This window comes from Bombus vancouverensis, chromosome 15 (genome assembly GCF_051014615.1).
Source record: "Bombus vancouverensis nearcticus chromosome 15, iyBomVanc1_principal, whole genome shotgun sequence".
Lineage (NCBI taxonomy): Eukaryota > Metazoa > Arthropoda > Insecta > Hymenoptera > Apidae > Bombus > Bombus vancouverensis.
Window position 1 is genome coordinate 937,737 of NC_134925.1, and position 13,455 is coordinate 951,191.

The 13,455-nt window shown below is 38.1% G+C and overlaps 2 protein-coding genes across 5 annotated transcripts in view; one reads left to right on the forward strand and one right to left on the reverse strand.

The window, feature by feature from the left end:
- Mitofilin (inner membrane mitochondrial protein mitofilin) overlaps positions 1-13,317 on the forward strand; it is a 114,285-nt gene extending 100,968 nt beyond the window's left edge. For all 4 annotated transcript variants that reach the window (XM_076624714.1, XM_076624713.1, XM_076624715.1 and 1 more), the window contains one exon: positions 13,216-13,317. In XM_076624714.1, coding sequence (XP_076480829.1) covers positions 13,216-13,302 — 87 coding nt within the window. In that variant the 3' untranslated portion in view covers positions 13,303-13,317. The remainder of the gene's footprint in view (positions 1-13,215) is intronic.
- Positions 1-13,455, reverse strand: part of LOC117164494 (U-scoloptoxin(05)-Sm1a) — an 80,455-nt gene that overhangs the window by 58,626 nt on the left and 8,374 nt on the right. The gene's annotated exons all lie outside the window — the stretch shown is intronic.

Sequence of the window (13,455 nt, forward strand, 5' to 3'; positions counted from 1 at the left end):
CGACTGCCCAATTTTCAAACATCGTTCCACATTACGTTGCCACAAGATATCTCCAACTAAATTGTAGTCACCATTAGCTGATGTAATATTTGTTAAATACATATAATTGGAATTTTAAATGTTTCGACTTTAACAATCATATTTTTCTTTTTCCTTCTCTTCTTTTAGTTAAAAATCAGTTAATTATAATTTAGTTAAAAATTTACCTCTCTTTTTCAAAGGAATAATAGCCACAGTTCTGTGTAATAAATTGTAAAATATAATTTTTAGTGAATCGAAGCCATTAAGAGAAAGCCAGATAGATCTACTACGATATATGTAATAAACGAATAAAAATCTCGACAGATTCAGCAATTTCAATGTGAAATATCTTGTTTAGAAAAGTCAATTAACAAGTAATCTCGCGAGAGATTCGCTTTATTCCATTGAAAAGAATACAATAACGAGTTTGACAATTCGTAGAACTTGGAGAAATAACCATTGTCCCCAATATATATGTATGTATCGATTCAGTTATGAAAATAAAAATTCGATTTGATTAATTCCATTTTCCTTTTCCCGAAGGAATGAATGGCAATAATTGCTAATTATAGTGTATACGACAACGGCACTGTCAGTTGCAGAAGATCAGTCTTAAATGAACACATGGAACTTAAAATTCACTTCGAGAAGACTTCAAAATATAGGTAATCATATAGTATCATATATCAATATAGGTAATATAAGAGTTAACGAATACCATTCTAAACGATGCAGCTTATTCCATTCGAAGCAGCGCAATGTTGAAAATTCCATAACGCATAAAATCCTCAAAGTGAATACGTTTTGATCGGAAGAGATAATCGCACTCTGCAAATCGATCGTGCCCGTTCAGTCTACAACGAGATAATTTTGCTAAAAGGGGATTTCTTTTCCAGATAAAAAAGAAGAAAGAGAGGAGGGAAAAGAGTGTTTTCGGATAAATGGCAGTGTTGCGTACCGTAATGATTTTCCCTAGCGGCCCACAGGGTAGTATCAATGGCGGCACGGGCAGAGCGTAAGAATTATGCCGGCGCGGTGGAGTTTCAGAGGCTGTGAAACGAACTGAAAGCGTCCTCTCGTGTCGCGGCACAAAGACTCTAATGATGTGAGCTTGTAAGCTCGCCCACGCAAACCAACTGGAAATCACCCCTTCGTTCTGTTCTCCGTGTGGCTTCGTTAGAACCGGACCTCGTCACCGATGACCGCTTTCTCGCCGAAAAGAAACGGATGAAAAGAAAGAAAGAAAAAGAGAAAAAAAGAGAAAAAAGGAGGAAAAAAGAAGAAAGTGTACAGAACAGAGCTTCTAACGGGGATGAGATTGCACGGACGCATATGCGATGGGACGAACAGTCTGGCGTGGATGAGGAATATTGCTGGGAACGGATGGAAAACGATGTTGATGTAGAAATTCGCAAATTGCTAGGTTAATTAGCGAAGATGCGACAAGAAACGTCATCTCGATCTTCCGAGTTATTTTCTATCCTTCTTCTTTCGCTTTTTGAATATAACGGAGCAATATACGCGAACATATGCTGTTTGTCGCTTGATTTTTGTGTTTGTGGAAATAGTTTTCCGAAAAATGTAAGATATAAGTTAGAAAAAGTAAGGTATTGCTAAGAAAAGAACGTTGACATTGCAAATGTGGAACTTGCGTGTTTGAAAACTTCTTCGTTCGTGAAAATATTAAACGTTGTAAAACATCGTCGAAAATATGTACGAGAGATATAATATACTATATTTGAGTCGTTCGGAAGCCACATCCAACAATTTTATAAATGAAAAAGCACAGAAGAGAGACGATGTTACGAGTATCTGCTACTTTTTAAACTTACCTGAGAATTTACTATTATTATTTATGTCCTTTTTTCCGACGAATAAATTTTATTTATTTCTATTATTTATTTCTTCAGAATGGAATATTAATCATGCACCTAGGGTATGTGTTACGTCGTGCGACATTCTACCTAGACCAGGCCATACACCGCTGACAGGATGGCACCCAGATGTCTGCATATCCTTGGTGCGCACCCTCAATAGTCTTAAGTGCCCACCAGGGGGCCTTGGCATTTTCATAGTTAAGGTCCTTCGGACAAAGCGAGTATTTCCCTTTACGTTTATTGTCTACCACGTATTAGCTTAGAAAGTTGGTTTTCTTCACATCTGGTATGTTCCGTTAGCAACTTTCTCGCGAGGGCGGCTAAAACCCTTTCTGGTCCACCAACCGTCTTATTATCCAATCGGAGACGGTGTCTACTGCCCTCACTTCCTTAACCAAAATTGTCATCAACAAATCCGATACGGGACCGTGTCCTTAGACACACCCACACCCTAGCTTTCCTCAGACACAGTATCGTCAGTAAAACTTCACTTATTCTGTATCCTTAGAATAGTCAACATATCTATATCGGTCTCTACCCTTATAAGTCGCGTACTTAATGTATTGTTGTAACTAAGTCTTACATAACGTGGTTGGAGTGAATTGTGATTTATGTTAATTCAGTGCGTGTTACATTGCGATTGCTGAATTCATAATAAAGGTTGATTAAAACAAAGTTAATAGTTGTGTTACGACTCAACTATATTTTATTTTCACCAACCAACCCTAAAAATTACGTGACAACCGCGGCTACGTTCGGCGACTGATGGTCGCCTTGAGCCCAAGTTTATTATCACAAATCGCAAACAAGTACAATTGGACAGAATGACGGCGAATTGTTTAATTAGAACTGTAAACTTTAATTACGATTTTATGGATTTTCCCGAAGTTCCAGGGGAAGGCTCCGGTGTCCTTTCATCTCCGACATATATAATGAAATAAAAAAATTAGTGAACAGTGGAATTGTGTAATATGTATAGCTAAGAATTATATATTTTTCAGAATAAACATATATGTGCGTAAATTTATAAAACAGTCGTCAACGAAGGTTTCACATTTAAAAAACGAAAGACTTTTTAACTCTACGAAGATGCGGCAAGGCTGTCGATATAAGTCGATAATCGAGAAGAAGTTTCTCCAGACCTTTCTAGATTCTAACCACGAAAACTATTCCCACTCGAAGCAACTCGGTTTCCTATTTTCTCGACGATGTTCCTCGGTGCCATTCCATTTTTCCACGGATTAAAAATTCTCGGGTAGATTTATCGCGTCCGGACCGTGCGTTCCTCAGCGTGATTTACGAGCCACCAACCAAGAGTCTTGAATCGCTTTTTTCCTCGACGCTGTGAAGCCGCGTTTCGAACGCGATTGTATCATCGATACAAGTGAATATATCCTGCAGGTTTAAAATGTTTCTATTCTCTTCTGTTCCCACCAAAAACTTTTAACGTCAGAGATATTAACATTATTACGCGTGCAGTAACGATACGATTTAATACGATAAACGTACGATAACATAATTACGCATATAATATGGATATAAAAGTTTTCCATGGCACGCGTTCAAATACTTTTGGTAACAAATTAGTAAAGGAATATTTAGCACAGTTTTAGCACGCAGAAAAATGTATCTGAATAGGTCAACAAATGCAATGTCTCTCTATATGTATTCCAGCAATTTCTGTAACTCGTTTCAACCACTTTGGTTTTCACAATGTTCGGGCTTTAAGATGCGGTCGTGGCAAGTTTTCCTCAGAAAATCTTTCTCCACGTTGAAATATTCTTACGAAACACGCAACGTCGGTCGTCGTCTGACGCCATTATCGTCTGTTAACCACGTTATATCGTATTGTATTAGCGTGTCATTTTTATCAGTCTGACATTGTGACGATGGACGATAAGCCCTGGTATTTGCGGTTTTCTAATACGAATAACATGTACACGATCGTAATAAGTTATCAAGGGATGCGTCTAGCGTACGTACAATACATAGAATACGTGAAAGCGCTTTTCTCTTGTAAATAACACGGTAATTTAGCGTCTGCTCTGTCTAGAAACGTTCCAAGAAGTTTCGGCCGCGATCGTTAATTGTCCCCGATGTTTGGCTGCCACGATGCACAGGAAACGCGCGAGAAACCACATTACTAATATTAGCAATAATATTAATAATATTAGCAATTTGTGGGCGAGCAAGATAGAATGAAAGTAACAAGAAGCGAGATGAATTATAAACGACTAAAGCTATTCGCCCTTCAAAGAATTATTTGTTAAACACGTATTCCTTCGTATTTAGAAAAAAAAGGACGTATACTATCGGTGATTCCAGACTGGTGATTGGTCATTTTCGATATATTAATTAACAGTCGAAAAAGGTGTTGGAGTTACTAAAAACACGCCGTCTGTGATTATTACGTCTTTCCTATAAAAAATGCAAATTGGCTATTCCGGAGAAAAATGATATTTCGCTGGGTCGAAGAGCTTTGGTTTTCGAGAATAGATGTCGCAAACGAACGAGAGACAAGCGTTTAAAAGAGCGCCATTCGAGATAAGGGATTCTTTCACGGTATTTCCACTTATAGTCTGGTCAACTTTTCTTTCTGCTGTATGAAAATTCCATTCTTAAAGTTCAACTCTTAAAATAAACGTCCAACACGAAGCTCAACGCCAAGCGTTGCAAATTGTAAGAGACAAAAAATTTCGCTGCTACATGGTTCACTGATCAGTTTTCTTAATCAATTTTTACTTTGAGCTTTCTCTTCGAAATCGGTGTGAAAGAAGAATCTTGAAAAATGTATTACAAGCAAGTAAGTTTAAACGATCGAAACAAAAATTGTACACCGTTTATTTATTATACCGCCTTGAAATCTACAAAGAAAAATTCAAAGATGATAAAACGCATTTTATTATTTTTACTAAAAATTTTCGTTTCTAACACCGATATCGTTTGACATTTCGACTCGTCGATTCCTCTCGAGAGAATTGCAGCTTAATCCGCCCCCTCACCCTCAAAAAAAGAAGAAAGAGAAAAAATGAAAAAGAGGAAGAAAGAAAAAGAAAGAACAAGGAATAACGAAGAATACGTTAAAATATGTCCATCGAAACGAACGACCAAGTTGCTAATCCCGTGGATCTTTCAAATTATTCTGGAAAATTTACTCTAAGTTAACCAGCCTTTCTTCGTTGCCTCGGTGCGCCGTTTATAAACCACCGAGTCTTGGGTCGTTTCCGGCTACTCCCTACGTATTATCCGGCCTCCTTTTCCCTTTATTTCTCTCGTCGACTTTGGCGTGATTCGTGCGGCCCAGCTCCAAGTCGGCGGCCATGTTTTTAGGAACCGGTAGTCGCTAATGAATTCCAGCACCGCGTCGTGACTCGACGTCGATTAATAACGAGTTAACTCGTGTATAATAAACCTGACGGCGAATGAATATTTATGGCGTGCAAAATAAGGTTGAATGTACAGAAATAAACCGATTTTTTATTACAATTATCAGAATTAAACCATCATCTTTCTTAGGTCTCTGAATTTTTGTCGTATTTCTTTCGATACGATGCGGAGCGAAAAGATGCAGAGGTATTATTTATTAAACTGAACTTGAAAGAAAATTTAACTGGACAAATTTAGGAAAAGTTTAATAGGATCATAGAATTGACGTATATATGTCGGGTTATCATTAGGATTTAAGGCGCGTAATGATTCTTCGTTTGAATTAGCCATTGTTTTACGAAACAGAGAATATATTTACGCGAATAAACAAGATTTTACAAAATATTATGAATAATGAGTTTAATAAATGATAAGATTAACAAACTATAAGTTTAACTAATAATTAGATTAAAGAATAATAAGTTTAACGAACAATAAGAGGAACGAATAATATGTCTTACGAATAATAAATTTAACGAATAATGAGATTAACGATTGATAGGTTTTACGAATAATGAATTTAATTAACGCTATTAACAATGTTCCGGGATTCAAACGAATCCACGGTCAACGGGATAACTCTTTACTATGCGTAGAATAATTTTAAACACAAAAATACGATTGCTGAGACACTCGGTAAATTGCTCGATGTATCACTTTCCAAGGCGATCACACGAATGAATATCTGATGAAAATCTTTTTCGCTATACAACTGCATTTGTTTGTTATATGCTCGCTGGAGGCATCGAGAAGGTTCCAATTGTTGTTGCTAGGCAATTTCTGTCAAAAGTTTGTTGTATACTCTTTGGAAACATCGAGAAAGATCCAAACGCCGTTGCTAGGCAGTTTCTGTCTGGAGATTGATTCCTAATACAACGTGTGTCCCATTATATCGACATCTCTAAAGTACAATTCTATGTGATTTCTAGGGAGAACGATACAACCGATCCACACCTTCGTCAGGCAAAACGTTTATCCCGTGACCGTGGCTACGTTCGGCGACCAGTTGTCACCTCGAACCCACTTTCGCTTTCACAAATATCAAACAATTACAAATGACAATTGCTTAATTACAGTTATGATAAAATCTAGGCTAAAGCATTAGAAGGCTTCGTCAAAATTGCAAAGGGAAGGCTCCGGTTTTCCTTTCATCTCCGACATATATATTAAATAACACGTGATTCACTTTATAGGGTGACTTTTTGTCGTGTATCGAATAACTGTAACCTATGGAAAAGCTACTCGTCTTTTTCAACAATGTCAAAAGTTCAGTTTTCTATAATTGGAATAAATTGTCGTATGTATCTAAAGGGTTACCTATACAGCGGATGTTGGGACGAATTAAAAATAATTAAATAAGGAATCACTGCCAGAAATGCCAAACTGTCGCATCTGTCGCAAAAGATTCTAGACATATTCTGGCGATAATATAATGTCAGAGTGCAATCTTCGCATTTGCCAAATTTCGAGCGTAAAACATATTTCCACGGAATCCACCTATCGTTAAATCAAACTAGTAAGGTTTCAGCCTTGTCCACAAAACGAACCAGCGAAGATCGAATTGCAGCGAAGCAGGAATATTCGAGGAAACGCCTCGTATCCGGTGTCGCCATTATTTCGCGTTTTAGTCTCGTTTCGGCTTCCGACAGGCTATGAAAGGCTCGCGTCAGAAAAACGGAAGAGCCGTTGACAAAAGGAAAAAATTACAAGAATGAACGTTCAGAAGTATCGCCGAAAGTTTTGTCAAGTTTTACAAAAAAAAAAGTACGCGACGTGCGGCGTCCTGCGATGTGAAGACTCTTTTTTCTCAACTATCAGCCGGTTTTCGACCGTTGTTCAACCCCTATTTGTTCGTTCGTACCTCCTTGATCTCGCGATATTAGTTACGTGCTCCTTTCTTGCGATCGATCATCTTTCAGCAACCTTGGAACTTTTCCGACTCGAGCTCACGAAACGAGGATATTTTCGGAATAAGTCCGCCCTTTCTGACTTGATAATTTTATTCCTTGACGTATGTGAGTTTTCGATGCCTGTTAACGTCGTTCGGCTCGAGAGCAGTCGATCGATCGAATCGCATTTCTCCGTTTCTTCTGTATTTTCCTGTATATTTTTGTCACCGTAACACGCACGTGGGAGCTAGCAATTACCGACGAATGGCAGGCAGTTGATAAAGGAGCGTGGATCGTTGAGAAGCTATCGATTTTGCAAGATTTTCGTTGCAACGAGATTTCGTAGCATTTCAAGTGTCTGAATCGAATTAAAGCAATGTAATTATGTGTCGAGACTACTGTTGTTACGCTATGCGGCTTACCATAGGTCATATTCTTAACTGTCGATCGCGGCACTATAATGTCGCAGACGGATCGTCGCGTCTGCCCGGCAAACAAACATTGTAGTGGCAAGCGCATGGTTCATTAAGCAGGGCGACTTCCAGAAACGTCGACTCGTGGCCGTTATTTTACCTCGCGTAAAAGAATGTGGCGTGATCCGAACGTAGTGGGGGTCGCCTTCCAGAAAAAACGAAAAAAATCGAAAGGCGTTCAGAACTTTTCGAGAAGTCGAGCCGTCAACACATCTCATATGTCGCGCATTACTTATCAACCAAAACGCAGTTACATTTTTTTTTGTTCCATTTAGATCTTTCTACTTAATAAGTTGTTGAAATAAACATTAATTTATTTGTGTTAATTCTGTGGAATTTCATTGAACTACCCTTATTATCATAATCGAAATAAGGGGATCGATCAGTTCGTGGCGTCGATTATTTAATCGTAACGGGAACTTACAACTCTCGTTGACGTGCTATCTCGCGATCGCGTCTCTCCGCGAACGGTCGAAACAGCTGTAGTCTTTGAAATTTCATGCGGAAATTTCATGTGGTATTGTTTTGGTATTAATTAATAAAAAGGTTTCGAACGTTTTAAGAAACAATGTAATATACCATTGAAACAGAAAGTCATATGCACTGACGTGTGATTCGTCCGTACTCTCTACAAAATTTCAGAAATTTTCATAGTGATTCTATAGGGAGTGGACGAAAGCGAATTAGAAAATGTACACGGAATCGAACAACAGTGGAGCAACAGTGGAGAAACAGTGGAAGCAATGGTAGAGCAACAATTGAGCAACAGTCGAGCAACGGTAAAACACCGCACATATCAAAACGCGTAAGCCAAAGTGGTGGAAATCAGGTGATTTATCATCGACGACGGCATATGGCGCACAAAGGCCCGTGCAACGAGAGAAATAAGTCTCATTATCCGGACATTATTAGCACCCGGTATTCGGTATTAAAAGCTCGTTAAACGGGTACTGCGGAGAAGGGAAAGCTTACCGGCTCGTCAGCTACGAAATTAAACGGAAATTACTTTAGGCTAATAGGTTAGCGTATCGTGACGCGCGTCCCTGATTTTCATTCAACCACCGCCGCGCCACCCCGTTTCAATTCCCTTTAGCCGACCGTTCGAGCAGAAGAATCTCCGACTGATAATCGAATTTCCAACGAAACTTGCGGCTCGTCGAGCCGATAAGGGTCGGCGGCAACCGTGGCGAGGGGGTTGAAAAACAGAAACTCGTGCCAGAAACGATTCCACCGGTGATTTAATGCTTTCCAGGGGAGATCGTGTCCATCTGGAGCGCGAAGGTTAATTTATTTTTTCATTTTATTCAATTTGACAAAATCTACGAACATTTCCGGATAAGAAGTTCTTGAACATTGATTGATCATCGAACTAATCATCGAGCTAATCACCGAGATTTCGTGAATCCTTTGGCATGCCCTGGAGAAATCGGAATAATTGAAACAAAATCTAATATTGGTAAATGTTTAGGCACGAGGCTGGTTTACTTAGTTTACTGGTTTTGGTAGTACTTAGTGGGATGTATCGGAAATTTTGCGATAATGGTGCTAAACTTGCATTATTGGGCAGTTATGAGGAATATTTCATCGTTATAGAAGATACATGATCATTCGAATGACAATTAGATATACAAAATACGTAAATGAGATTATTTATACATTTAAAAGTTCTTATCTGTCTTACTGATATTGTCTTCGATGTGACGACGCCAATTGTAAACTAAATATTGTTCCACAAATTTGATTTGTCAAATATGGATGAATATATTTTACATTAACGAGCTTCCACTTACAGTTGGTATTAAATCGCATGTTTAATAAAAATGAACTTATACGTACGTATGTATATAGGTATTAATTATACACGTTATAACGTTAATCCCAATTTAACGCAATAGCTTTCTCAAATTAATTCAAAAAGGCTCGAATTAATTTTAACGATTCGTACAAGTCGAGATACAAGATGGTGCAGCTAATGGATTCACAAATAGATCTTGAAGAAACTCTTTTTCCCCCTCTTGTATTATCAAGATCTACCCTTAAAGAGATTAGTAGGTTCCGGATGTTTAATCTATGCAGATCTCCAGTCAACTCCAAGAATCTCGTTCCACGACCAATTTCCTTCTACCGTACTCGTAATGAAGCTCTCGGCTATCGACGATATTGTTAGGCCCTCTTCAAATAGTATGAAAATATATATTACTCTAACCCGCAAAGTGCCACGGTTCGCTGTTTCTTTTTCATCGTTCGTAACAATAAGTATATCATTTCAGAGTAATTTCTCTGTCGAATTTGCTGATCAATGTCAATCATTTTTGGTCAATCAATGGTTGTACGAACGAGGTGTTATATATTGGGGTCAGGCTCTCTTTCATTCTAAAATATAAAAAAATTCAAAAGGAGGAATCTCGCGTGTTAACAATTACCTTTTCACGTTAAACGCTGATAAAATACATAGAATGTAACTGTAAAGGAATTAACCAGAAACAGATTTAGTGGAAAGAAGAAGTACATCTCGTAACATTTCACACCAAATTTGAAACAATATAGACGAGATTTTAACGCTATTGTATATTTATACGCTAGTATATCTGGAAGAGATTTGGCGAACGTAGAATCGAAGAAATCGAAGCAATAAATCTGACAGAGGCGAAAAAGCATAGATGGGAATACTAAAGTTCGAACAAGATGTAGGAGCAATTATGATTCGTAGTATCGAATTCGGATAAACTAACGAGGAGATATATCAGGCTTGCGTCGAATCATTTCGATAAAATCTATTTTTTTCTTTTCTTTTTAATTAAAGATCCAAGTCTATATGATCGGAGCGACTTCTTTCGATATCTCGGGGACTGGAATGTGTAAAAAACAGTTTCATTTTTTAAACTCCCACGTTTTTGAATTAATTTGGCACAAATTAAATATTAATAAAAAACAAACGGTGAAATGTCAGTTATCGAAAAGGGAGGGAACCTCGTGGCCCTGAGCGGCTAAAACATTTCAACTAATAGTTAGAATCTCAATAACAATCTCATTATTGCAAAAAATCTCGTTTATTACATGCAAAACGGAAATGATGAAAATTGATGAAAATGATAAAAAGTATATTAAAATTAATTATGAAAAGAATAAAAATGTTGAAAATTGAGAATGAAAATGACAAAGAATGATATGAAAATTCTCCTCTTTTCTAGAAAATTAACTATCGAAATGGGAATGGACTGTTATCAAATTCCAATCACAGATAGGATCTAAGGAATATAGTATTTAAGATACGGTATTGAATTTCAGGAGAAATCTCAAGATTAGCGAAGGTGATGGCGTTTAAATGGCATGATGGAGCAAAGCCTGACGAATCGAAGTCGAAGCATGACATATTGCAATGATTTCTGCAGAAATACAGACAGAGGAACTGAGAAACATACGAGGCGCGAATGTCACGTGGTCAAAGCGGCAACGGGAAACTGGGTCGCGCTCGTTCCCCGGGAGATTGAACTTTCTGTGCCGTCCTCTTTCGTCTATTCCGTAAGCTGTAAAGTAAAGTCCTCATGCCGACCGGGGACCGTCGCGTCGATACGTTTTCGTCCCTGCAGCGGCCTGAACGCGGCACACGCCCATTTGTCTGGCTTTAATAAACGAAACTCTTATAGCTGCTTCTTCCAACGAAACCGAACAAATAACGTTTTCAACGGTTCAAAGAGGATTTTTTTCAGCACGCAGGAAAATTATTAATTTCAAAAGTAATTCATTTATTTTAGAGTTTTGGTTGAAATGGGAGAGAAGATAACCGCAATGAATTATCGAGTTTGATTTGAAAAAGATATTTGTGGAAATACACTTTTGGCAAGAGACGATAAGATTCGTCGTTGCTTGGTTAATTGCTAATATTAAACAAAGTAGGAGAATAGAAAATATTGATAAATTATCAGATGCATTCTGACTTGCAAAATTATTTTTACCGTGATTTATTTTCCATGAAATAAGATTTTGTAGATACGATACCTCAGGACTCGAAAATAAGAGAGTACGCGATTACTGTGTGTCCTGATTCTAACAGCAAATTCTAATACGAAGAAATTCTACGTACATACCTATATACGATAAAGTATCCCTAAATGCTGATGTTGGAGAAAGAATTTTTAAAATTCCCTTTATAACAAAAGCTACCGTGACGTATTTGCACGGTCCACTTATCAAACATGTGAACGAACACGAGATTCTTGCAGCAGAGACGAAAATAGAGACTTGAAACTATCACGATGACGAAATAACATATATAATAACGTATTATATGAAAATTTTGTTTAATCGTTTTACATTAGTAAAGGAGATTCGCTCGACTTTTCTTTTGTCGCTATTTCTTTCAGCTAGATCAGATAGCAGCTACAATCGTATGAAATTTAAAGAAATCGAGATATTTATAACGTTATAATAAACTACCGCTTGGCAACAGAAATGCCCTGCCTCAAATACGCGTATCATAATTCTGAACTCTCTTTCGTACTAATACATTCCATAAAACAACTGCGATAATCGAGAGAACGTAAAAGCATAAAAGAAGAAATAGGGAAATCGAAGCTCAGAGTACGATTTGAAAAGGAACGCGTATCGGAAGGAGCTTGCTAGATCTCTCTTATAGCTTCGTTTGACTTGCCGAAGAATGTACTGGCACAAAAGCTGCATTTGCACAAGATCGATTTCCTTCGCGGTATATCCGAAATCGAACGCCCGGTTTACTATGTCTCGCGTATTTTTATACAGGGGATCCGTAGGATTCTGAGATTTCGCACACGTACGTACTCTTCTGATCCGAGGAACGCCTTTAGCGTGTTGCCAAGAATTCGTGACGGATTTGTGTCGTATTCGTGTACCAAGGACGCGATAGTTGAACACGAAAGTGCGAATCCCTCGAGTGGAACGGAGAATCTCCTGCTACTTTTAAGCTGCCCGCTGAGAGCGCGCAAAACAGACAACAATTTTGCGCTCTATCTTTCAGAGTTCTTTTTGCCTCGACTTTTTTTATTCTCGAAATTCGGCGCATTTTGAAGCGTGTTGGGTTGGGATGTGATATTTTTCCACTTATTACCATAACACAAGTAAGTGTAAATTAATATACGTGGTAGGTTCCTTTCATTCCCTCTCGTGATATACATGTAAATCATTTTCTATAAAAAGCACTGTATCGGTCCAATCTAGCTCTTTACCGTGTCAACTATATGAACTGTATACAACAACTATGATATAGACTGTTGCAACACTCAACTAACTAGCGACCAGTCAGGCACAACTGATCGGTTGGTATCGCGAGCCTTGAACGTTATTAGAGACCAAGGTGGAGGATTATAATAAATGTAAAGAGCGAGGTTTAGTTCACCTTATTTATTCCACTCAATGCTCTGATTACAACTGTCTCTTAGTACATTGGTTATACTGTTCCACTCAATACTCTGAATACAACTGTCTTTTAGTTCACTGGTTATACTGTTAAATATAATTGTCACTGACTGAATACTGTTATATGTTGACTCTTAGAATACTGGTGCAAGAGTGATCCTTGGTGATGTTGCTGTCGTAGAGAAAAGTTCGTGGTGGGTGTGTCTCAAGTCTGTTCCTATCTGATCATTGGGTAAAGACGTATGTTTAAGGATGGGCTGGCCGCCCTAATGAAGGATCGCGTGCGGGTGACATTACACTTGAGGAAAACCCGCGTTTCCGGTCTTCCTGAGATGTACCATAAAATAAAGAAGTTACGTACCTTATGGGTTACGTTTA